The 23853-nt window shown below is 38.0% G+C and overlaps 1 protein-coding gene and 1 long non-coding RNA gene across 3 annotated transcripts in view; one reads left to right on the top strand and one right to left on the bottom strand.

Annotated features, from left to right (window-relative positions):
- CCDC141 (coiled-coil domain containing 141) overlaps positions 1 to 23853 on the bottom strand; it is a 222600-nt gene that overhangs the window by 6545 nt on the left and 192202 nt on the right. The window contains exons 18-23 of one of the 2 annotated variants that reach the window (XM_033230994.1): positions 19751 to 19891; positions 18854 to 19048; positions 17264 to 17447; positions 13857 to 13969; positions 9397 to 9510; positions 584 to 1434 (exon numbers count right to left, since the gene is read on the bottom strand). In XM_033230994.1, the coding sequence (XP_033086885.1) occupies positions 584 to 1434; positions 9397 to 9510; positions 13857 to 13969; positions 17264 to 17447; positions 18854 to 19048; positions 19751 to 19891 (1598 nt within the window). Of the gene's footprint in view, positions 1 to 583; positions 1435 to 9396; positions 9514 to 13856; positions 13970 to 17263; positions 17448 to 18853; positions 19049 to 19750; positions 19892 to 23853 lie in introns of both variants that reach the window. The other variant, XM_033230993.1, reaches the window with a different exon arrangement.
- Positions 1 to 23853, top strand: part of LOC117094787 — a 58909-nt gene that overhangs the window by 26515 nt on the left and 8541 nt on the right. The window lies entirely within an intron of this gene.

The raw sequence follows: 23853 nt of genomic DNA, 5'->3' as shown, positions 1-23853 counted from the left end.
TACCTTACAAAAATGAGTTTATTGCCTGTCACCTGGAGCAACTGTGACAGAAATATTTTTATTCCACCTCTCACATTGAAAAAACTTGTAAAAAGAAATCCTAGTAAAATAAAATGTTGCAAAGATGACATGCGTGACTCTGTTGGAAAGAGGAAAAAGATGAAAGAGGTAAATGAGAAGGGAAAAAAAACCAAATTCTTGTATTTTTCAATTGCATAAAGGTAGTTAAAACAAGCAGATGCCATGCTTATATAGAAATAGACAATAGAAAATAATTTCAACCCACAATCTTTAGAAATGTGGAATGTTAAATAGAAAAAAACAAGCACAACCAACCTACAGTACTTTGGAAATTTGTTAAATTATTAGTACTTTATGTGGTTACCTTTTATTTTTCTTAAAGGTATTAACTATGCTGCTTCTGAAATGAGAGGGGTCTGATGTGAGATTGAATCATGCAGAGTTGCAGTGTCATAGAATATTAATCAGCTAGCCCTAAACCTTTCAGTTAGTGCTCACAGAATGATTTTTCTCTGTGATTGAATTTGTTTGCATTTATGGCTTGTCATTATAGGCTACCCACCATGTCAGTGTAGGCTCTGGAAATCCTGTTACTTCAACTTCCAAAGTCACTGGAGAACCTTCCATGACAGTTACGTTAGACATGAGTCTGGAGAAATTAGGTGCCTGGTCAGCTAGGCTGACCACGCTGCTCTTTGCTGACGTGCTTTTAATCTCTTCTTGAGGAACCATTTGCCTCTGATAGCCCCTGCTGGTGCCTGACTGAAACCTGAGGCCTGAGAATGCATCAGGGGAAGCATGCAGCCTATCTTGGGTTTTAGTGAAGTTATTGTCAGCATGCATTTTCTCCCGTGTTTCTAGCAAACCGCCCTGAGCCTGAGGGTGCTGCTGTAAAGCTCTGTCATGCACTTCACTCATCATGCTCTCTGGATGTTCAGCACTGATTCTGTGTAAGGCAGTACTCTTTTCCAGGAATCCTCCGGAGGTTAGTGGGGGCTCAGCTTTGAATTGGAGGTAGGGCCTCTCAAAATGACTTGAAAATGTTTCTCTCTTATCATTGCATGCATCCGCAAATGCAACAGGTGGTGGAAGAACAGATTCCTGGGCATCCCCTGGGCTGCTGGTCCCAGACTGCACCCCATAGCTGTTTATGTGAAGGCTGAGGGAGGAGCCGACAGGGTCTTCCACCTCCATGTCAGATGGTGCAAGGGGGGACTCAGGGCTTCCTGGGAGAGGAGGCAAGGAGATGTCATCAGGTGAGACACACTCATATTCTTCCCCTGAGAGCATGTCTTCAGGCAGGAGCAGGCCCTGGATGCCACCCTCCTTGTCAGCGGACACCTTCAGGTCTTGTGGGAGCCGATCTTCCCCTGTTCCATTGATGGCCAAAAGATCTGCCACCTGTACCTGCCCCTTGCAAACAGAAAAGCCAAATCATCCTTATTCATTCATTTTTCTTTTTCCAGTTTCAATTACAGTAAAACTCAACTTCAGAGAGACAACTTGAGAAAACGTACAGGGGGTCAAAACTTAGGGGGCTAGAGGGAAACCATTTGTCTGTCTATCCTGAGCACAGTCCCACTTCTCATGACTAAGGAATCGTTACAAAGACCTCAAGTTCCGAGTAAAATGTGATAGACCTTGTGAACAGAAGAGAGAAAGCCCTAGTTTCCATCTGTAGTGAAGGGGTTGGACTGGATCAACATCTTTCAAACCATGATCTGAGGAGTCTCCTCAAACAGCAAAGTCAGCTTAGGTCTGGCTTGTCTACACTTTCTGTAAACACACAGATACTGAACACCAGCAAAGTCAGCTTAGGTCTGGCTTGTCTACACTCCTTGTGAACTCACAGATGCTGACCATCAGAGACTCCCTTGTTAGGTGATTCCTCGGACCCTCCCAGAATAACCTGTCTTCTCTCTCAAGAAAACCATTCCTTTTTAAAATAAATTGTAGTGAAATATACAAAAAATGTACCACTTCAACCATGTTTAAGTGTGCGGTTCAATGGCATTAAGTGCATTCACATTGAGTGTAACTATCACTGCCACCCATCTCCAGAACTTTTTCATTTTTCCAGTTGAAACTCTATCCACTAAACACTAACCTGCTCATCTTCAACCTTCCCCCGACTCAGCCTTTGTCAACTACCATTCTATTCTCTTGCTCTATGCATTTGAGCCCTCTATGTACCTTATATAGAGAAAGCAATTCTTCATGACTAGTTTTATTTTCTTAACATCCCTTAGTTTATTCTTGCATTGAAAAAATATTTATTGAGCACATACTGCTAGGAACCATGCTAGTATTAGAGGCATAATTTGGTGAATACAAGTAGATCAGTCTCTGCAGCTGAGAAGATGATATCCTAGTGGAGGAGGTAGATATTAATGGAACAATCAGACATGATGGCCTTTCCCAAGAGAGCATATCAAGATACAATAGGAAAGCACCTGCCACTTGTCTCTTTGCTCCAATCGGAGTGTAGTTCTGCTAGGAGCTGTGAGTAGCAGTACTTCTTTCTCTGCTTCCACTGTCCTAGTCTAATCCACATCCATCTCTGGTTTAAGAAGAGGCTCAAATGTCCCTGTTTCATAGACTCAAAAGAACATTGAAGCTGAAAAGTGATCTCATCTATCCCCACCTGCTTGTTTTATATCTCCTTTTTATGCCGTTCCTCAGCAATTTGGGTGCCTTCTTATTTAGTATGTACTGGTTTTTGTCGTGTAGTAACTGATGCATATAGGAAAGTCACGTCTTGCCTTGCCTTTGAGTTTTTGATTTTAGCCCGTAGTTCTGCTCTTGATATACACTTTGTAAGTGATTTTTAAGAAAATAAGGCCGGGCGCGGTGGCTCATTCCTGTAATCCCAGCACTTTGGGAGGCCAAGATGGGCAGATCACGAGTTCAGGAGATAGAGACCATCCTGGCTAACATGGTGAAACCCCATCTCTACTAAAAGTGCATAAAATTAGCCGGGCATGGTGGTGCGCTCTTGCAGTCCCAGTTACTCGGGAGACTGAGTCAGGAGAATAGCTTGAACCCAGGAGGCAGAAGTTGCAGTAAGCCAAGATTGCACCACTGCACTCCAGCCTGGGCAACAGAGTGAGACTCTGTCTCAAAAAACAAAACAAAACAAAAAATTAGCTAGGCATGGTGATGGGTGCCTGTAATCGCAGCTACTTTGGGAGGCTGAAGCAGGAGAATCTCTTGAACTCAGGAGGCAGAGGTTGCAGTGAGTGGAGATTGCGCCATTGCACCCCAGCCTGGGCGACAAGAGTGAAACTTTGTCTCCAGAACAAAAAAAAAAAAAAAAAAAAAATGTGTTTTCAGGTTGAAGAGCAGAAGCAAAACAATGTTGCTTCTACTATCCCACAGAGATGATCTCTCCTTAGAGAAACATTAACCCAGCTTAGAGAAAGTGGTTTCCTTCTGCCATTTAGTCAAAGTTTAAATTCTGAGTCTAAAACCCAGATGTTCTTAGAAGTTCCTCTCATTAAAAAGAATATTAAAATTATTAATTGCCCCTCCCTCTTTTGGTTGTCATTCCACATCTTAGCTCAGTCTCTCTCTTCATGAAAATAGAATGTTTATTTTCCTCCTTATAGAGACTTTGATCAAACACCTATTGTCTAAGAATCTCCGCTACAACATTCTGGCAGCCTCTATCTGAATACTTTTTCTGAAAGAGTACTTTGAGAATGTGCACCTTACTTGTGTTAAGAATATCTTCCTATATGTAGCAAAGATCTGCCTTCCTGCAATTTCCACCAATGGATCTGAATTGGCCTCCTGGAGCTACACAAAAAGTCCAGCTGCTCTCCAATTTTAACAGCTCTTTGACTGTTTGAAGAATTGGTCCTACAACCTGTCTAAGCCTCTTTCTCTGTACCAGACACTCTCAGGTCTTCTTTTGCCTCAACTCTCTGTCATCATTTTGGTCACTTCTGGGAGGTCCCACTCCTACTGGACCACAAGGTCCTTCATAGAAGAGCAGGGACATTTGTTGACTTGATGGCCTTGCAGGGGCAGACAATGACAACTCCTCAATGACTTCATCAGGTAACCTATGACTCTCCACAGAAGAATAATGTGTTACAATTGTCTGAAAATTTACAACAAGCTTAGGAGAGAAACTTGAATAAAAGTCCAGACCAGTCTCCCAACTCCTGAATCCCTGCTGGGAAGGAATTTATTTCCTAATTGAGGGTTTGGAAGAAGGAACTGAGCATGCTCAGATCTGGCTGTATGAGGCTCTCTTTTGGATTTGCCTTTCATGAAATGCATGGGTTCAGGTTGGCTCTAAGGCACGAAAATCCCCTGGAGGTGAAGCCTGTGGTTGTCTAGATGGGCACCCAAGTGGACTAGGTACACATTTAATCTATTTAAATCAGGCACGAAGTTTGGGGAAACCCACTAGAAAAGTTCAAGCCATCCAGCTTTAACTGGTTCCTGACTCCTGTATCTTACTTTCAGCTGGTGCCAAACACAGGAAAGGAATCCAAGGCTATCATTTTTTCACTTCTAACAATAACTAAAATAGAAAAAGTACTTTCCTCAGAAAATAACACCACCCAATAATTTCTACTATCAATAAGAGGGAGAGAGTTTTCTCAAATCTTTTTCTGGAATCATTTAACTCCCCATTAAACATGTTTGTTTCTAGAGTTGTTTACTTTCCAGATGGTAAGTAATCAGTGGACTCATCATCTTCTTGACCTATATGATATGTTTTTATTAAGGTGATAGTATTAGTTCATTTTTTAAAATAAAAATCACACGGGACCAGTGACTCATACTGAATTTGTAGTCAACTAAAATTTGCTACCTCCTCCATCCATTAGTGCTATTGATGAAAATGTTGAACACTGCAGTGTTTAGAACAGTCAGATATCTCTACAAGACAGACTGTCTCCAAGGTTGATGTTGATGAACTACTTAACACTCTTGAGTACAATTATAACTTGGCCAAACCCTCATTCAGTACACATTTCTCCACTTATCTTAAGAGAGCATCATAAGTGTGTTTATCAAATGACTTCTTGAAACCATAATAAATTATGCCTATGGCACTAATCTAGAATTACTCATTAAATAATCATCTCAGGAAACAAGATAAGGTGAGTTTAATATACATGCAAGTGGTTTTCTGAGTAAATCCATTTGGCTCTTGGCACTTCTGCTTTTATTCTTAAATGCAAAAATGAATGTATTAAATTATCACAAGTACTTCAAAACTATGTACATCTATTATGTATCATATACAAATTTTTAAGAAAATTAAAAATGCAAATAAGATTTTAGTTTTTAAGTCACTATGGAATTTTATGGAAACATCATTTTATTTTTTTTTTATTTTTGAGATGGAATTTCACTCTTGTTGCCAATGCTGGAGTGCAATGGTACAATCTCGGCTCACTGCAACCTGCACCTCCCAAGTTCAAATGATTCTCCTGCCTCAGCCTCCCGAGTAGCTGGTATTACAGGCACCTGCCATCATGCCCAGCAACTTTTGTATTTTTAGTAGAGACAGGGTTTCACCATGTTGGCCAGGCAGATCTTGAACTGCTGACCTCAGGTGATCTACCTGCCTCAGCCTCCCAAAGTGCTGGGATTACAGGCATAAGCCACAGCACCGGCCTGTAAACATTAAAAAGATGTTTAAACATAAAAACATAAAGAAACATTACTTTAAAACTCACTGACCTATATTTTCTAGAACTGTCTAGTTTTCAACTATGAAAATGCTATCCAAACATTCACATATACTAATTATTTGTTAATATTTCTTCACCATAAAACCATGTTTGTTATTAGAAAAAAAAATGTGTGTGTTATTTACCCAGAAAAGGTTAAATAAATCTATGGTTTTCAGTACAGACAGGGCATATTTACATCAGTCTGAGATCTGGCAAAATAGCTGGGAAACTGTGATCTAATTCACCAAAACACAGCTCAACTCTCAATCTGCTTTTCTTATATCAAATTGAGAGGCTGATCTTTGTCTTTTTGTTGATTCCTTTTTCTTTTCCCACCTTCTAAATATATGAATGGTTTGCAGTCTTATCTTGAAGTTCTCTAATTGTCTCTATATTCTTTGCCCCTCCAAGATGTCACCCACTTACATATCTAGTAAACAATTAACTCTTAATTAATACTAAATCTATAGCTTCAAGTCTTATCTCTGTCAGGACTTCTGAACTTTCATTTCTGCTCATGGGCATAATTCCTTGAATTTAAATCATTGCCCTGTAGGCAGAAAAAGTGTCTGGAAGGGAGAATACAGTGATATTCCTATATCCATTCAACTAAGGGGGCAGAACCAATCCTCAAAGTACATAGAGCAGGAAACTACTTATGTGGTAAATTTGAAGGAACACCATAAGACTTTATCTTCCAAAATAGCTCCATAACAGATAGCCTTACTTTAGGGTAAATAAGATTTAATGAAAGTAAGTAGGAAGAACACAAAGAAAGATATTAAGCATAAGACTTGGTCTGTAAGAGGCATTTGTAGAGAAGGCCCTTAGCGGGAACTTTAGACAAAAAGGGGTAATATGACATTTTCGGGCACTTTACGTGGACAAGGTAAAAGAAAAGGGAACAGAGAGGTGGTGAAGAAGAACACTTTGTCTCTTCCCAAATTTTTTCAAGGCAAGTGTTTCAGGGACATCTTCCTGTACCTGCCAGGTGATCAGGATTAGTGTGTGTGTGTTGAGGGTAGAGGGGGAGTGCAGGGATCCTCTTCACCCAGTCTGATAAGAGCACTCCACTGAATTCTTTGGTGCAAAAATATTTCCATGCTATTGCTTGTAAACAGATAAATAGGAAGACAGGAAAAGTTTGTCATGGACATCTACAGTATCATTACAAAACAGCTTATGTATATGCAACAGTTCCTGGGAGCTCCCATTTGGTCTTGTGGGAAAAGTGTATGGTTAAAATTCAGGAGAATTGGGGTGACTGCCAGTTTTTACACTACTTTCTGTAATTTTTGGAGGGCAACATATTTAATCCCTTTTGGCCTCAGTTTCCTCAACTGTAAAATGATATTTGATCAGATTATTGTTAAATCCCTTCTAGCACTAAAATTCTATAACTCTAAATGCTGGCATCAAAAGCCACCATCTTCCACCGAATACTTCCATGACTTTAGGTGAGCCTGTTAATACTGTGTGCTTCCATTTAATCTTAGGAGTTTTCATAGCTTCGGTGCTCACGTTGGGAATAAAACACCATCACTAATCTGTTAGCAGTGCTCCGTGTGTTGCATTTAGTGAACTGCCTAATTCCACCTACTGTATTTTTGGGTCTGAAAAATGAGAAATACTTTGCTATCTCCATGAAAAAAAATCCCTGTGTTGAATACATTCTGTAGTAGTTCAGTGGAACTATTCTTTCCGACTCAAATAATTTCCTCAGGAAGGCTACCATCATTTAAGGGTATCAGAATTGACTGCAGTAATACCAGGACCAGCTTTTCACTTGGTGCTTCCTATCTGCCCACATGGGGTTGTGGAGAATCATTACATCTGATGTACATATAAATAAGAGAGACAATAAGAGGGTAGATGTGATTGAGCTACTTAAAAGTGAAGATTACTGCCACCCTTTCATTTTGCTGTCTACGCCAATTGCACCAGGACATGACATAATGTTAATAAGAATTCTTGACAGCTGTAATTGTAGACCTTCACTTACACCTGAAATGACTGATGCTATATCCTTTTAGTTTATATTAGAATAAAAGTGATTTTTCCATGAAGGTAAATCTTTTTTTTTTTAATTTAAAGGAATCTGTTTCTTCTAATAAGAAAATAAAAGCAAGATAAACTACTTTTGCTAAGTATAAATTATTTTTGTTTGCTTTGGTAGCAATAATTTTTGTTTCTGAGTTCTTAGTAAATGTGTCTAGTTCACAATGTAGGAAATTGTGCAGAACTAAATAAAATAAATGATAGGATGCTGGATTTAGTAACTCTTAGAAACCTTTTTAAGAAAATGTGGTGCATTTAAGGCTATTCTTTATTATATCAACCAGTCATTCTCAAATGAAGTGATTTTAGTATAATAGACGCTACTGGCATCTAGTGAGCAGGGCCAGGAATACTGCAAAACTCCTATAATGCACAGGACAGCTCTCCACAATAGAGAATTCTGTGGCCAAAATGTCAACAGTGCTGTGGTTGAGAAACCCTGATTTAGACCAAACGGAGTAATGTAAGATCATTTGATATAAGAATAACACCCAGCAAAATGACCAAAGGTTGGCAGCTTTCCTTTGCCTCAGAGAGGAATCTGGGTTTAAGTGGCTCAAGACCCTACCACAAAAAAAGGCAGTTTGCTTAACAGTACTTGCTGCCTGGTGGTTGTATAACTGCACCAGGCCTTGGCATAGGTTAACCTGTGGAAAAGGACCTATAAGGAAGCTGAAAGAACCGTATTGACTTCAGGAAAGATAAATCTTTCTCCATGAAATAACCACTACAAATGGAGAGGGTTTGTGTTTGTTTTTAACTCTCATGTCACAAGAAGTATATTTTATTAATTTGAGAACGATGGAGAATAATGTTGACTCTGATTGTTCCTTCAGCTCCTCGGGAGAGAAACACTGGGAGCAGGCAACTTGGCAAAGCAAAAAGTCAAAAGCTAATTATAGTCCAGCAGCTATGAATAGAGAGTGAGCAACTTATGCCAAAAAACCATCATGATGTTATGATTTAAATAATACTTTCAAAATCATGATACATTTGCATTTTTGTGAGTATCTGTAGTCATTACATGCTTTAATTTATCAGTAAGTGCATAAGTTTTACAATAATTTAAACATTTCTCTAAATACTTTAGTATTTATATTTCAGCTGGATTCTATGGTTTGGTAAATGTGCCTGGAAATATCATCTTAGAGGTAGAGTCTATGGGAACAAGATACTATCTAATTTCATGAACTAAGCTTTGCTAATGGGTCGTGTAAAACAATAAAAATCATGGCTTGGCAATATGATGAAAAGGGAGAAGTAAAATTTGAAGTTGGATTGGATATAAAAAGACAATGGAAAGGCAGCTAGAGATGGGAAAAACAGAAGTGGTTTGGGGTGACAGGGCATTTAAATGGCTGTCCCAATGCTACTGTGAAATGTCATGGTTTCAGTACTTGATAGTGAGAAGCTCAGAGGAAACAGCATAGCAGAGAGAAGAAGCACTAAGTAAGGAGCAAATGGAAGCAAGGAAGGAGGAAACTCACATTGCATTTACATTGGGAAATTCTATTTGGATAGATAAGAAGGCTGCAATTCACTTTTATTTTGCAATGAACAATGACTCTAACCTCAAAGCAAAAGTACTGAATAGCTGAGGTTAAGTAGTTTTCTTTACCTTATTCCTTTCTTCATTGCATATTGTCTGCTTATTTTTTGCTGGTTCCTTTAGCAAGTCAATGTAATCATCATGGAAGTCTTCCAAATTCGGATTCATCTTTAAAACGTCTCCCTGCTGTACAAAGCAACAGTTAGTGAGAGCCTGAGCCAGGCTCAGGAACAGTGCCATACACTACTTGGAAGAAAACATAGACCACTTGCAACCTTTCAGCAAATACATTCCACAAGAGACTGGTGTACTCCCATGATGTGATTTATAAAATTATCCCTCCCAGCTCACAGTTTCCCTCCTGCCTCATTCCTTTGACAGAGTTCATTGCCAGTAAAAATTGGTTGTTGAAAGGCCCAGCAGGAAAAAAGTAATCATTATAATAGGATGCTCCTGCAGGAGCATTCTCTAGAGAAAGGAATCATTATGCATGGCAGTGTAAACCATTAGGAGAGTCTGGGGAGCAGCAGTGAGGTAGAAATGATTAAAGGTTTCTAGGGGAGAAGAAGGTAGGAAATCCAGAGTATCTACACAAGCAAAATACCAGGGAGACTCTTGAAAAGAGGAATAAAATATCACTGAGTATAGTAAAGAAAAACAGCAATTGAGAACACAGGACGCTTCATGTGGTTGAAGATATTTTGTTCCCTGCATTTCATGGGGCTGAGTTTTAGTCACGGAGGTAGTGGAGGTTTGCAAAGTGCTGTGGAGTCAGTGCGAGAGCCAAGAGGAGGTTTGCAAAGTGCTGTGGAGTCAGTGCGAGAGCCAAGAAGACTTTGTAAAGGTGGAAAGAGCCACGGGTATCCCATGTGATAGAACACGCCAGTTTAGAATGATGATTATACTGCAATGGAAGAGTCTCTATTCCACCTGGAATATGATCCTTGGAGCATGGAATATGCATGCTCATCAAAATGCACATGCGACACTGGCTCGGAGGATTCAGGGAGACCCACTACTGGGGAGATTCTGCTTTTAGTCCCAACTCTAAACTGAACTGGTTCGTGTCACTCAATGAATCACTCTGCTTTGGTATGCAGCTGATATCTTATTCTAAAATATCAGCTGGTGTGGAAAGAATGCTAGATTTTGAATTAAATCTAAATTCAAATTTCAGATCTACCACTATTGACTACTGGGGCCCATGTAAAGCACTTTTTACCCTCTTTGGAATTTTCCTTTCACCTCTACACAGAAAACGTTTGCTTTCTTTTCATCTCAACATTATTTGGAAATCACTGGAGATAATGTATATATGAATGTCCTTTGTAAGTCTGAAATTGCTATACATTAGAACGGATTTCTATCACTATTTCAGCCTTGACAGGAATTGCTGAGCCCACTTTCTATAACTTTGAAAAGAGAGCCATAGCATCAACCTTTATATTCAAAAACATAAAAAAATAGACATTTGCTGTCTTCATACAAACACCTATAAAGTGCTGGTAAACATTCTTTGGCAAGCATTTGTTGCAGCTATAACTCATAAAGATAATGCTGATGCCTATTTCTCTTGCCAGAGAGACCCTTTCTCATTTCCACATCCACCCAAATTAAACACCTTCAAGCACTGAAAGATAGTTCTTCTCTTTACCAATTCATTGGGCATTTACTACAAATGCCAAAACTCTTTCAGATAACCTGCTTTAAAAAGCAAAGCAGGCCAGGTGTGGTGGCTCACACCTGTAACACCAGCATTTTGAGAGGCCAAGGAGGAAAGATCACTTGAGTCCAGGAGTTTGAGACCAGCTTGGGCAACATAGTGAGACCTCAACTTTACAAAAAAATCAAAACATGAGGTGGTGCATGCCTGTGGTCCCAGCTACGTGGTAGGCTGAGGTTGGAGGATTGCTTGAGCCTGGGAAGTCGAGGCTGCAGTGAGCCATGGTAACACCACTACACTCCAGCCTGGGCAACAGAGCAACACACTGTCTCTAAATCAATCAATCAATCAATAAAAGGTAAAGCATAGTGTTAAATGTTGTGTGGGACACTAAATTTAGCGGCGCCAGAGGGTTTCCTTAAGTATAATCAAGTAGGGAGGATTGGGATGGCAACAGTAGTTATATGTGATGTAATTATATGTAATTGTAATGATTATACTAGCGTTATAGCCTGAATGTTTATGTTCACCTAAAGTTTATATGTTAAAATCCACATCCTTAAGGTGATGGTATTAGAAGATGATGCCTTTGGGAAGTGATTAGGTCATGAGGGTGAAGCCCTCATGAATAGGATTAGTGCCCTCAGAAAAGAGGGCTGAGAGATACCCCTCATTCTTCCACCATGTAAGGTTAGTGTGAGTAGACAGCTACCAGGAAGTCCTCACTAGACACCGAATCTGCCAGCATCTTGATCTTGAACTTCCAGCCTCCAGAACTATGAGAAACAAATGTTTGCTTTTTATAAGGCATCTTGTCTATGGCATTTGGCATAGCAGTCAGGATGGACTAAGACAGATAGGAAGGCACACACGTGGCATGAGAGATCAGGGAGGGAGTGATATAGCTAAGGAAGGATTTATGGAGGAGGCAGCATTTGGGTTTGGCTCTGAGAGATGGTAAGATTTCGAAAAACAGACAGAAGGTCGTGTCCTTGAAGTAAAGGTTTAGAAGTGGAAAATCCCAGGGAGCACAGTAGATCAGTAGGACACAGATCTACAGTGAATGTAGAAGCACAGTGGTTGGGAAAGGTGACCAGCCTCAGAACATTGAAAGGCCTTGAATTGGAACTTGACTTGGTAAGGAAGAGTTTGTAGTGGAGTGTTGTGAATGTGAACATGACACTAGCAGAACTATTTAGGAAGGGTAATCTAGCTGGGAGTATAATTAGGGGACTCCTGACTAGTGCAAAAGAGAATCCAAGTGACAGGTTGAGCGTGAGAAAGAGAGAATGCAATCCTGACTACACTGAGTATGGAAGGAATGGAGAATGAGGAAGTGGGAGAGGCCATGGAAACAGCCCTTTCAGGAAGAATAGCCATCAAGGTAAAAGCTGGAAAGGGATATAACTTGAAGAAAGCAGATTTTATGAAGCTGACCCTCACTTTAAGATGTGCAATATAAATGGGAGGAATATTGTAGACAATGAAGAGCAAAGAGTCAGAGGAAGCAGTGATTTGCAGCCTGTGTATTGGAAGTTAGAAGCAGCAGCAGCTCCTCAGGAGGTGGGATGGAGGTGGGGAGGAAAGGATAAATGTTGAAAAAGATAACATGAGATATATGGTTTATTATCATTGTGAAACATTGATGGGAAGCAAATAACATATATATTAGAAATATTAATCATTTCATATATTAAAAATTTCAGTTTTCTCAAACCTGATTGTAGAATTTATGTGTGGGTAATAATACAAAAGAAAGAAAAAGCTATGCACAAAGATGTTCATTGTGGTGTTATTTAAAATGGTAAAATGGTTAGAAAATCTAGATTCTTAACCAAAGGATAAAGATAAGTTAGTTGGGCACCCACTGAATTAAAAACCTCACAAACTATTTGAATGGAAGAGGCGCATAAATTTATGACATAGAAATTCCTACCAAAAAAAGTGGCTGCTAGAAATAAATATAATTCTGCTCTGAACTGCAAGACCACCACTAGGCCTCAATCACAATTATCCCCACAATAATCTTGAGTATCTTCACAGTCAATTGTCAGGGCTACCCTGGGATCCACTTTATAGATCAGGAAACAGAGACTCAGGGAGATTAAATAATGTATCCAAGGTCACAAATTCAATTATTTAGGGAGTTGGTATTTCAAGGCAACTGTGCTTTGCTTTACAGCCTTTGATCTTAATGACCTTGCTATTCTGCCCATCCTCAACAACCAGTTCTTTCAGCCAGCTATGAAAACAGCATTAATCAAACCAGCTTTTGACATGACACTGACAGAGAAACATACGTATTTCACTTTAACTGGTTTTGCTTAGACATAAACATATTCTCTATATTTGTTACCATCAAATTGGTATTCTATGAAAAGTGATCATGATTAGTTTACTATTTCCATGAGGAAAAGTGTTCAATGAATACCTGAAGATTACTTTTATTTTCTCTGGTGCCACAATTTGGAGAGGAAAAAAAAAAACACCCTGGCATCTATTATTTATGAACAAAACCATAGGCTACTTAATTATGAAACAAAACCATAGGCTACTTAATACAAAGTTTACTGGCAGAGTCTTAATGGGACACATTTTTTAGGATATGATCCATGAAAATGTAAACCAGACACCTTAATTGTGTTTAGCCCTCATTCCCAGCAATATTTTTCTCTGCAGTGATGGGAAAGAAATAGAATTAATTATCAGAAACACCCAGATAATTATGTTAGAAAGCTGTGAAACAAATGTGCACATTACATCCCTTGACAAATTCTATTAAAACGTCTTTGCACCAGAAGACATTTGATTAACACATTTTTATTTATTTTGCTTGAAAATACATATTCTAGGAAGAAGAAATTACCTTCAGTTTTTCTTCAAGCTCTGTGAGGGACTCACATAATTCAGTCACAGATTCAAGAACCTCGTTGTGTTTTGTCACTATTTTCTCAATATATTTCTGTCCTTCTTCCAAACCTGGGGAGAAGGATGAAACTAATTTTAAAGGTCAAATTTTTAGCAAGAAAAAAAGTCCAGGTATAAATTCATCTCCCTGTCCAGTGTAAGGGCTGATAAATTGTAAGTTCTTAATAAATATTTGCTGAACAGATAAATAAATGAATAAAGACATGTTTCTAAAAGCTAGATATTCTAGGAAAATGATTACATTTGCTGTACCATGCCACTTTCACATAACCTAAATAATGTTGCTACATGAATAGTCTCAAAGCTCAATTCTCCTCAGTTTTTCCTGTTCAGAAAATCCAGTGGTTCCCCTCTGCTTACAGAAGAATAAATTCCTCAGGATGGCATTCAAGGCCCTTCCATAACATGGTTTCAATCTGCCTCTCCCAAATGTATGTCACTCTAGTTCTCTCCTGTATTTTATCTCCAGCCAAACAGAACCAGCAACTCCTCCTGAAGATCCCCACAGCAGCTGAGTATTCCTTCCTCTACCAGGACTACTGTCCCTCCACTCTCTATTTCTGCTGTCCAAATATAACCTACTCTTTAAGGTCCACCTGAAATGCCAACATTTCTGTGAAGATATTCTTAATCTTTTCCAACTGGGCTTTTCCATATATATTGTAATAAAAATAGCTATCATGTAGCACATGCTTATTATTAGCCTGTGCCTAAGCACTGTATAACCATTGCTCAATGTAATCCTTGGATAGACTCTACTACTATCCACATTTTACAAATGAGGAATGCGATGCTCAAAAGAACTTCTTGCCTGGGCACAGTGGGTCATGCCTGTAATCTGAGCACTTTGGGAGACCAAGGTGGGCAGACCACTTGAGGTCAGGAGTTCGAGACCAGCCTGACCAACATGGTGAAACCCCATCTCTACTAAAAATACAAAAATTAACCTGGCATGGTGGCGCATGCCTGTAATCTCAGCTACTCGGGATGCTGAGGCAGGAAAATCACTTGAACCTGGGAGGTGGAGGGTTCAGTGAACCGAGATCATGCTGCTACACTCCAGCCTGGGTGACAAAGCAAGACTTTGTCTCAAAAAAAAAAAAAAAAAAAAAAAGAACTTCTTTAGATGACCAATACAATAAATGGAGGAACAGGGATTTGAACCCAGGACTATCTGACTCCACACCCTAGGCCAAGATTGTGTCACACATTGTTATGGGCTGAACTATGTCCCCCATCCTGCCAAGTTCATATGTTGAAGTCTCAATTCCCAGTACCTCAGAACGTAATTGTATTTGGAGATAAGATCTTTAAAGAGGTGGTTAAATTAAAATGAGGCCATTGGGATGGGGCACTAATCCAATATGACTGGTGCCCTTACAAGAAGAGGGAGAGACACCAGGGGCGTGTGTGTGCAGAGGGATGACCATGTGAAGAGGCAACAAGAGATCAGCCATCTGCAAGCCAAGAAGAGTGGCCTGAGATGAAACCAACCCTGCTGGCATCTTCATCTTGGACTTCCAGACTCCAGAAGTGTGAGAAAATAAGTTTCTGTTTAAGCCACCCAGTCCGTGGTATTTTGTTACGGCAGCCCTAGAAAACGAACACGAACATTTTATGACCTTCTCAATCCATTTACCATACCATGACTTCAAGGCCTAGACTGTGGTCTCTTGAATGCAGGAACCAGGTCTTAATTGTCTTTATAACAGCCACAGCTCTTAGTAGATAACAGGTATGCAAAAGTTTGAGATAATTTTTTTGCATGAAAATTCTGAGTTCAGTAGTGCTTGAACAGCTTGCAAGAGTTGATATAATCTTAAAGTACTTCCCTTGATGCACTAATTTTAAAAAATGTATAGCTTCCATACCAAACAGATGGAGACTCATGTCATTCATTTATTCATTCAGTGATTCATTTATTCATCAAATATTTGTTAAGCTGTTGGTATGTGCCATGAGACAGTGAACTAACAGGCAAAAATCCCTCCTCAAATACAGCTTACACTCTGGTAAGGAAAGCCAGGCAACAGACAAATACCTATATAAAATGTCAGTTGGTGATAAGGGCCAGGGATACAAACAAAGCCAGAGGCAGGATCTTGCATGTCAAGAAGGGAATTTAACTTTTTAGGGGCTTTGTCAGTACTTATCATGCTCTGAGATTGAATAGGCATTGATCCAGGCACAAATACAGTGAAAAATAAAATATACTTTCCTCAAGTTTATGGGCAGTAGAGAAGACAAATAGGTGTTTATACTACAATGTAAAAAGTTCAGTCGTGGAGGAAATATATACCAGGCTATGGGAGCAGAGTGTCTCCAAAACTTTTAGTGCACTTACACAGTAACTCCAAGCAAGAAGATGTCACCTTAGTTTCCATTAATTTTTCAATCTGTATTTTATTATTTTTATGTTTCTACCCTTTTCTTCTGGAATATCATGAATAATTCATTCTCAACAATTTAAGTAGTATACTACAAAATTTCAAAATTTATGGCTCTCCATGGATAGTGTTTCATGTTATATAAGAGAAAATATCTGGCAGCAGCCATGGGCAGCCAAATTAAGCATTTTGTACCAACTGCTGTGTCTTCTTTCTGGGCTGCATTTGCCTGGTCACTGGGAATTACTCTGGGTCTCGTAGGACTGATACCAGGGAATTCATGGAACTTATTCCTCAGAGCCCTCAAGAACTATCACCCTCCATGGACTTCTTAAATGGGGGCCTCTTTTAGGAGGAAAGATCTCCCAGGCTGACATGACATTATCTTTTCTAGTCGTGGAAGAGAGGAAAGCAGAACTTGTAAAATGGCAATTTGAGTTCTCCCATTTATTCCACAAGTGAGAGGAAGACAGGAGAATTTTCCAGGTCTTTCTCAAATTCGTGAACCAAAAGCCTCGTTGAAATGAGACGGCTGGAGACTTCAGTCTTAGCTTTATGTCTAGTTAAAGTATTACTGAAGTTTTCTATGTTTTTCGAGGAATCACTCTAGTGGAAATTAGATGGGGTTTTTGTTGTTGTTGTTGTTTATATAAGCTGAGTATTGTTCTGGTGTCATTACCCTAGAGATGAACAACAAGGATGGAGGAGAAAAGAGAATAGAGAAGGAAGGCTTACACAAAGTAGTTAAAAATCTGCAGGCTTCACCTGCTCCAGAAATTCCTTCCTCTGTTCCCTGTTTGCTTTCCCTGGCTGTGGGTTCTTATCTTGAACATTTTCCCTGAATAGGTTGGTATACTGAGGACCTTGAGGACTTGCCACGCTCTTGCTTTCTACTGGATTAGGCTCAGTATAGATTTGTTCAATGGCCAATCACTGGATATCTTAAAAGAGATCTCACCATATAAGCGCTGAGCAAGGTCAGTGGCCTCCTGAATTCTTTCTTCTTGCTGCGGCACTGAGGGTGCAATAAACTTATTGAACTGCTGGTGGAGAATTTTCACAGCTTCCTTTGTCTTGCACTCTGTGGAATATTTTCCCACTCTTACAACTGTGGCACTTGCATCTTCATACCAAAAGTGACACTACATTTAAATAGGATAAAGCACAGATGAAAGAAATATGGTCCTTCTAAAGTTCTTAATTTTGACCAGTGGAGTATCAAATTTTAATTCCCTCAACTTTATGTTCACATTGGCTTGAACTTTCTAAGTCATAATAAAGAAAATATTAAAACATGATCATATTCTTTTGCACTTAAATGTTAGTGGCAGAAATAAGTACAAATATGAAATACATGTAAATAAAACTATAAGAAAGTAAAAATATGAAACTATATTTGATTCTCCTGCCTTCTTAGGTTTGCCTAAAATATAATTCCTAAGAGGAATGTTGCAGACTTACAAAAACAGGCAGGATAAAAAGCATCTGGCACTAAAAAGAATCCAAATACATGCTAACTGGCAAGAACAAGGTCAAATGTTCCCAATCCAGCATAATGAATTGATATCATTAACAATACACTGCTAAAGTATTGCCTGATGAATACTCTAAGAAATAAATTCTCATTGAAGAATAAAATTTAGTTTATGAATGGTAAAATATCATCCAACAAATAGCATTTCACCTTTTCTTAATAGAAAATAGTTATATTTTCCAACCACAGTGGAGAATGAGACAGTTTCTCATTAAAACTAAATAACTGTGATGGAAGGAATGTCTGACCCAGACCCAAAGCACTTATGCAGGGTGAGAGATAGAAACACACGAGTTTGTTAGGAGTTGGTTTTAAATAGTGCCACAAAGGCACAACAAACCTATACATCATATGTAGAAGACTGATCATTTTGATTCTCTTTAATCTGGTGTTAAATCTAAAAACTCAACTGCATTAGTCATAAAGACGTTCTGTATCTCAAACAATAATGGGCAACAAAGAACACTCAAGAACTTCAAGTGCAGAATTTCTTCAATACAAAGTGTTCAAACAATAACTTTAACTTGTTAGATTTCCTATATTTTATGTATACTCTACCTTTTATCCTCTTGACAGTAATAAAAGAAAACACCAATAACAACTTTTTTAACTGAAAAATCACAGTATCAATCTTTAAAATAAATATTTTCAAGTTCTGTGAAATAAATAAGCCACTCCGAGCATTTTAAACAGATATTCAGCATAATTTCATGATAATTAAACATCTTCAGCTGATGAGGTTATGGAGAAACAGGAACTCTCATACATTGCCAGTAAATTAGTAAACACCTTTCTCAAGATACATTGATGAATAAAATCAAAGACCTTGTAACATTCATCCCCTTAAGTCCAGCAATTCTATTTTAAAGAATTATCCTAAGAAAAACAATCATGAAACGGAGCATGATACATGTATATAATGACAATAACAACTAATGTGACATTGCTTTAAAGTTGCAAAATAATTTTTGAAAACAACATTGCAACATGGATGCCTCTGCAAAAAGAAGATACCTCTTCTATCACCTCCTGGAGATGCTCAGTCAGGTCCAAATTCTTCTTGTAATCTGTCACAACTTTGTCAAAGTCATCCACATGTTTTTGCAAATCCTTCACAACTTCCAAAAGGACATTAACTTTATCACTTGGATAATTTAAGAAAGAATCAGAGGTTTTATTACTAACTTTTTCCATTTTCCTTTTCAAAGCCTGTGTGAAAAACAAGAAGTTTTTAAAATAACATTCAATTTGTATTTATGATGCTAGTGATTAAATACTGAGAGTAAAACTAGAAAAAGCTTTTGCAGCTTCCTCCAATCTATTAAAATAATAATTATTACAAATATATTATGGAAAGAATGGGTTTTCCCCAAATTCTATTGATTAAGCATTCAGCAAATAAATAGAAGATGTACACAGGTTTATTCCAGATTTTGAGACTAGTAATATGATATTTTTTAAAGACAATGATAATTAAATCAAATAGTTGTCCTCAATAAGCTCACTGTCTCCTGGAAAAGGCATTTAAATAATCTAGCCAGTACATGTGATAATCAGGGTAGGAATAAGAGGCTATAGGACCAGCAAAACTAATGACATAGACGGATACAAGAAAAGGAGGAGGAGTGTAGAAGGCGTGTGCATGTGTCCATGCATGTGTGTGTATGTGTTGGGGAGAAGAAGCTGGGTAGGTTTGGCAGAAACCATTCTGGATCCGCCTCAAGAGATAAATCAATTTATTATGTATTTTTATATGAAGGATAAAATTGTTATAAAAATGGAAAAATACCCTTTGAGTCCCAATGCTACAAAAAGCCAGAGTTAGGTATCTAGATTTGAAATGCAAAACAATTTTGCAATAATTGTGTAGTACACACATACACACACATACAAACCATATTTTCTTGTTACCTGCATTTTTTCAGCATACATATCAACTTGTTGAATTTGATATTTAAGCACCTTCAGATTCCGATATTTTTCATTTTTCTTAGTGTAATTAAACTTCAAATTATTGAATTTCTTTTTGACATCTTTGAATGACTCTTTGAGCTGTAGTTCAACAAAAAGAAATAGGTGATTTCCTTAAAATGAGAAAACAAAGTAAGTCATAAATAAATCAAAGCATCTGAACACTTCAAAATATTTATAGTCTTAAAAATGTATTTAGGGTAATTTTCTCTCCCTTCCATTCCTTTCCTTTCCCTTTCTTCTTTTTTGATACAGGGTCTCACTTTGTCACTCAGGCTGGAGTGCATTGACACAATCTGGACTCATTGCAACATCTGCCTCCTGGGTTCAAGTAATTCTCATGTCTCTCCTAAGTAGCTAGCACTGCAGATGTGTGCCACCATGCCTGGCTAATTTTTGTACTTTTAGTAGAGACAGGGTTTCACCATGTTGGCCAGACTAGTCTCGAACTCCTGGCCTCAAGCGATCCACCTACCGCGGCCTCCTAAAGTGCTGGGATTACAGGCTTGAGCCACCGCGCCCGGCCTCAGAGTGATTTTCAATAGAAAACAAATCTGCCAAGTGGACACACAAAGTGAATTTAAATACATCCTCCAAATATGAGTAATTATAAAATGCTTAATACTTTTCGATTTGTAATTTTTAATTAGGAATTATAGCTATAGAACATTCCTTTGTCCCTCAAGTAAGAAAATTTCTCATATATCAGACATAAACTTTTTTTTTTTTTTTTTTTTAAGACGGAGTCTCGCTCTGTCGCCCGGGCTGGAGTGCAGTGGCCGGATCTCAGCTCACTGCAAGCTCCGCCTCCCGGGTTCACGCCATTCTCCTGCCTCAGCCTCCCTAGTAGCTGGGACTACAGGCGCCCGCCACCTCGCCCGGCTAGTTTTTTGTATTTTTTAGTAGAGATGGGGTTTCACCGTGTTAGCCAGGATGGTCTTGATTTCCTGACCTCGTGAACCGCCCGTCTCGGCCTCCCAAAGTGCTGGGATTACAGGCTTGAGCCACCGCGCCCGGCCCCATAAACTTTTAAAAACTCTAATTTTCTTATTTGTATTTATTTTATATCTTTTTTTCCCATTCATTCTGTTTTCGATATGCTAATATTTGCCCCAGATCTATCTCCAATACTCTCTCACAGCCATCATGTATACATTTATTCAGGCTCCAAAAAGCTATCCATGTTGAAGAGGTCAATGAAGTGTTGACATTTAGACCACCTGGACATCGGTGGGGTGGTAGAGAAGACCCAATATGAGATTTAGTAGGGAAAAATAACTATTATCTGCCCAGTTAAAAATTATTTTTCATGAGCAGTTCTGAAAAGAGTTTTACTTCTTAGATATAGACCATTAACTTCAGAGATCCTTCAAAAGCAAAAAAAGTAAAGTGACAGTTGCTAATGACAGCTATGCTAACCTGTGTATAAATAAAGCATACAGCTATCCATAGGGGAAAGATTTTGACAGTCTTAAAAACAGTTCAACTTTACCAGTGCACCAAATTTCTAAGCAGCCCAGTTCCATTAAATGCACCACTTTCTGTCCCTTCTCGATATTTAAGAAGGACAAGCATATTGACAGGCAACTCTCTGTATTATCAACAAAGAGAAGTACAGAGAAAAAAAAAAAATACTTTCTCAGATTATATGGAGGCATTTAACAGCAAGACTGAACAATGCCATGGTTGATAAATTTGAGCTAAGATAAGTCAGAAAAGCATTAAAATTCTTTTCAATGACAGCAAACAAATTATTTGGGAGGGAATAAAGACCATGCATGTGCTAGATTTTAGGATTGTAATGCAGAAAAACATACTTGCCCTACAAAATGTATGCTTTTCCAAATGCTTATTTCAAATTCTGCAGACTGTGAAAATAAAGCCTTTATCTTATCTTTAACACATCTTGGAGATATCAACTTTAAAGCTCTAGTGGAATTACACATGGAAATTATTATACTGATAGAATTTTTGCATCTGATACACATATACTTAATCAGTGTTGTTTAGTTTATATGGTAAATAATGTTGTTGAACATGACTTTTAAGTTACAAACTAAACCAAGCACAGAGACCGCATGAACTACTTTAACTGATAAATAAATCAGTAATGTTCAGAAAAAGTGAAAAGTTTCAGAATTTCAACATTATTTCTCTATTAGAAACTCAGTGGAATATTTAAAAGATCATATTCAGTTGATGTGTTTGTGAAATAACTAATAAATATTTACATTCTATGGCACTCAATGTTTTAATGTGCATATGTTTGATTTTAACAAGAAAGGATAAATAATGTCAATTTTGTAAGATTGAGATATAAAGGGGTTATATCCTTAGTAATTTACATAAAATTTTGGCAGGAGTTTTTGCAACTATAAATGTAATAAGTACCACATCTGAGGAAACCAGACATTATTGTTTTAAAAAACATCTCAATAACGAGTTACTATTTAATGAGTGCAGAGTTTCTGTTTAAAATGACAAAAAAGCTCTGCAGATGGATGGTGGTGATGGGTTCACAACCATGTGAACGTACCTAATACCACTAAACTATACAATTAAAACAGTTAAGCTGGTAAATTTCATGCTATGTGTATTTTACCACAATTAAAAATAAAGGGAAAAATGCTCTGTCACTAAAATTTATCCATTGGAAAATAAACTTATATATTCTTCTACTTATATATAAGACTATATAAAATATATATCTAATATATATAAAAAACATATATAAAATATAGTCATATATTTTTCTCTACTGAAATGTGACATACATCAGAAAACCTTAGTCTACAGAAAGGAAGAAGGGCTCTGTCATTAACCTGATAACCACTGGATTACATCTACTTTAAATGGGAAAATTCAATGTCTATTTGAAAACTATATGATAAATAGAGAAAGGCTGAGATTTAATACTTTAATTTTCAACCATGAGATTTTAAATCTACTTTGGATTAAGAAATTTAAGACTGATAAACGATGAGTGTGATTTGATTTCTGTTTGCTTCAGAATGTGTGCACTTCCACTGAAGATGATTTATAAGGCCAAAGAATGTTCGTGACACTGTGGGCATGTGAAATGGGATCAGCTTCTTTCTGACACATGAGCTCCCTTGACAAAGTTGCTGGCACTTTTCTATTTTGATTTCACTGGAAATCCATTTTAAATCTAAATCTCTGTGCCTTTTTTCAACTCAAAGTCAGGACTACTGCAGATACGAGTGGAAGGCAATATGCATGAAACGACCTTCAGCAATTGAAAAATCTTGCCATTCTTAATTTTCTTACCTGCACTTTCCAATATGAAAACTTAACTTCCCATCTAATCCCAACATAACTTGTGGTCATATTTTTAAAGGAACTGAGTGCCATAGTTGCTGGGCTGTGGTATCATTGTTCACGCAGCTGTTTCTAACTTTAGTCAACTTGTCAACAATGGGGAATGGTGGGATGGGGCTGAGACAACTGCTCCAGTTGAGCACATAAGTGGAGAAAAACACCCCAAGCTTGGGGTGAGAAAAATTTTTCCCTGTTAGAAATCTTTAAATTATGTCATAATTCATACTAAAGTTCCTCAAAGTTTTCAGAAAATTAGGGAAAATATATTTTTAATGAATAATTTTATTTTCTCATCTTTTCACATGGTCAGCTCCTCTATATTTACCATAGAATAAACAGACTGAGTTAACATAGCTATAATTAGAAATAAGCTATTAAGATTTAAAAACTATAAATATTTTGAAATTAGCAGAATGAGCATCTTTGCCAAATTTTCTAGCATGCCGTAAGCCCCCTCTCAGGGTTAGAAATGAACAAAGCTTCTTTGGAAAGAAGCAGAAGGGAAAGAGGCTGATGCCAAGTGAGGCTGGCTTGCTATTGTTAGTCCACCCTGGGCAAGCTGGTTGAGCCAGCTTTGGCATGAAAATGTATTATTTATAAGTTTGCTGCTGTCAAGGCCAATTTGTGTGAGGGACATGGGACATTTAAAACAGAAATGCATTTAATGCATTTAAAAAGAAAACTTTTCCTTAGAACTATGGCAT

Source organism: Trachypithecus francoisi, unplaced genomic scaffold (assembly GCF_009764315.1).
Source record: "Trachypithecus francoisi isolate TF-2019V2 unplaced genomic scaffold, Tfra_2.0 Lachesis_group13, whole genome shotgun sequence".
Lineage (NCBI taxonomy): Eukaryota > Metazoa > Chordata > Mammalia > Primates > Cercopithecidae > Trachypithecus > Trachypithecus francoisi.
Note: the sequence above shows the minus strand (reverse complement) of the source record. Positions and strands in the feature narration are given on the sequence as shown.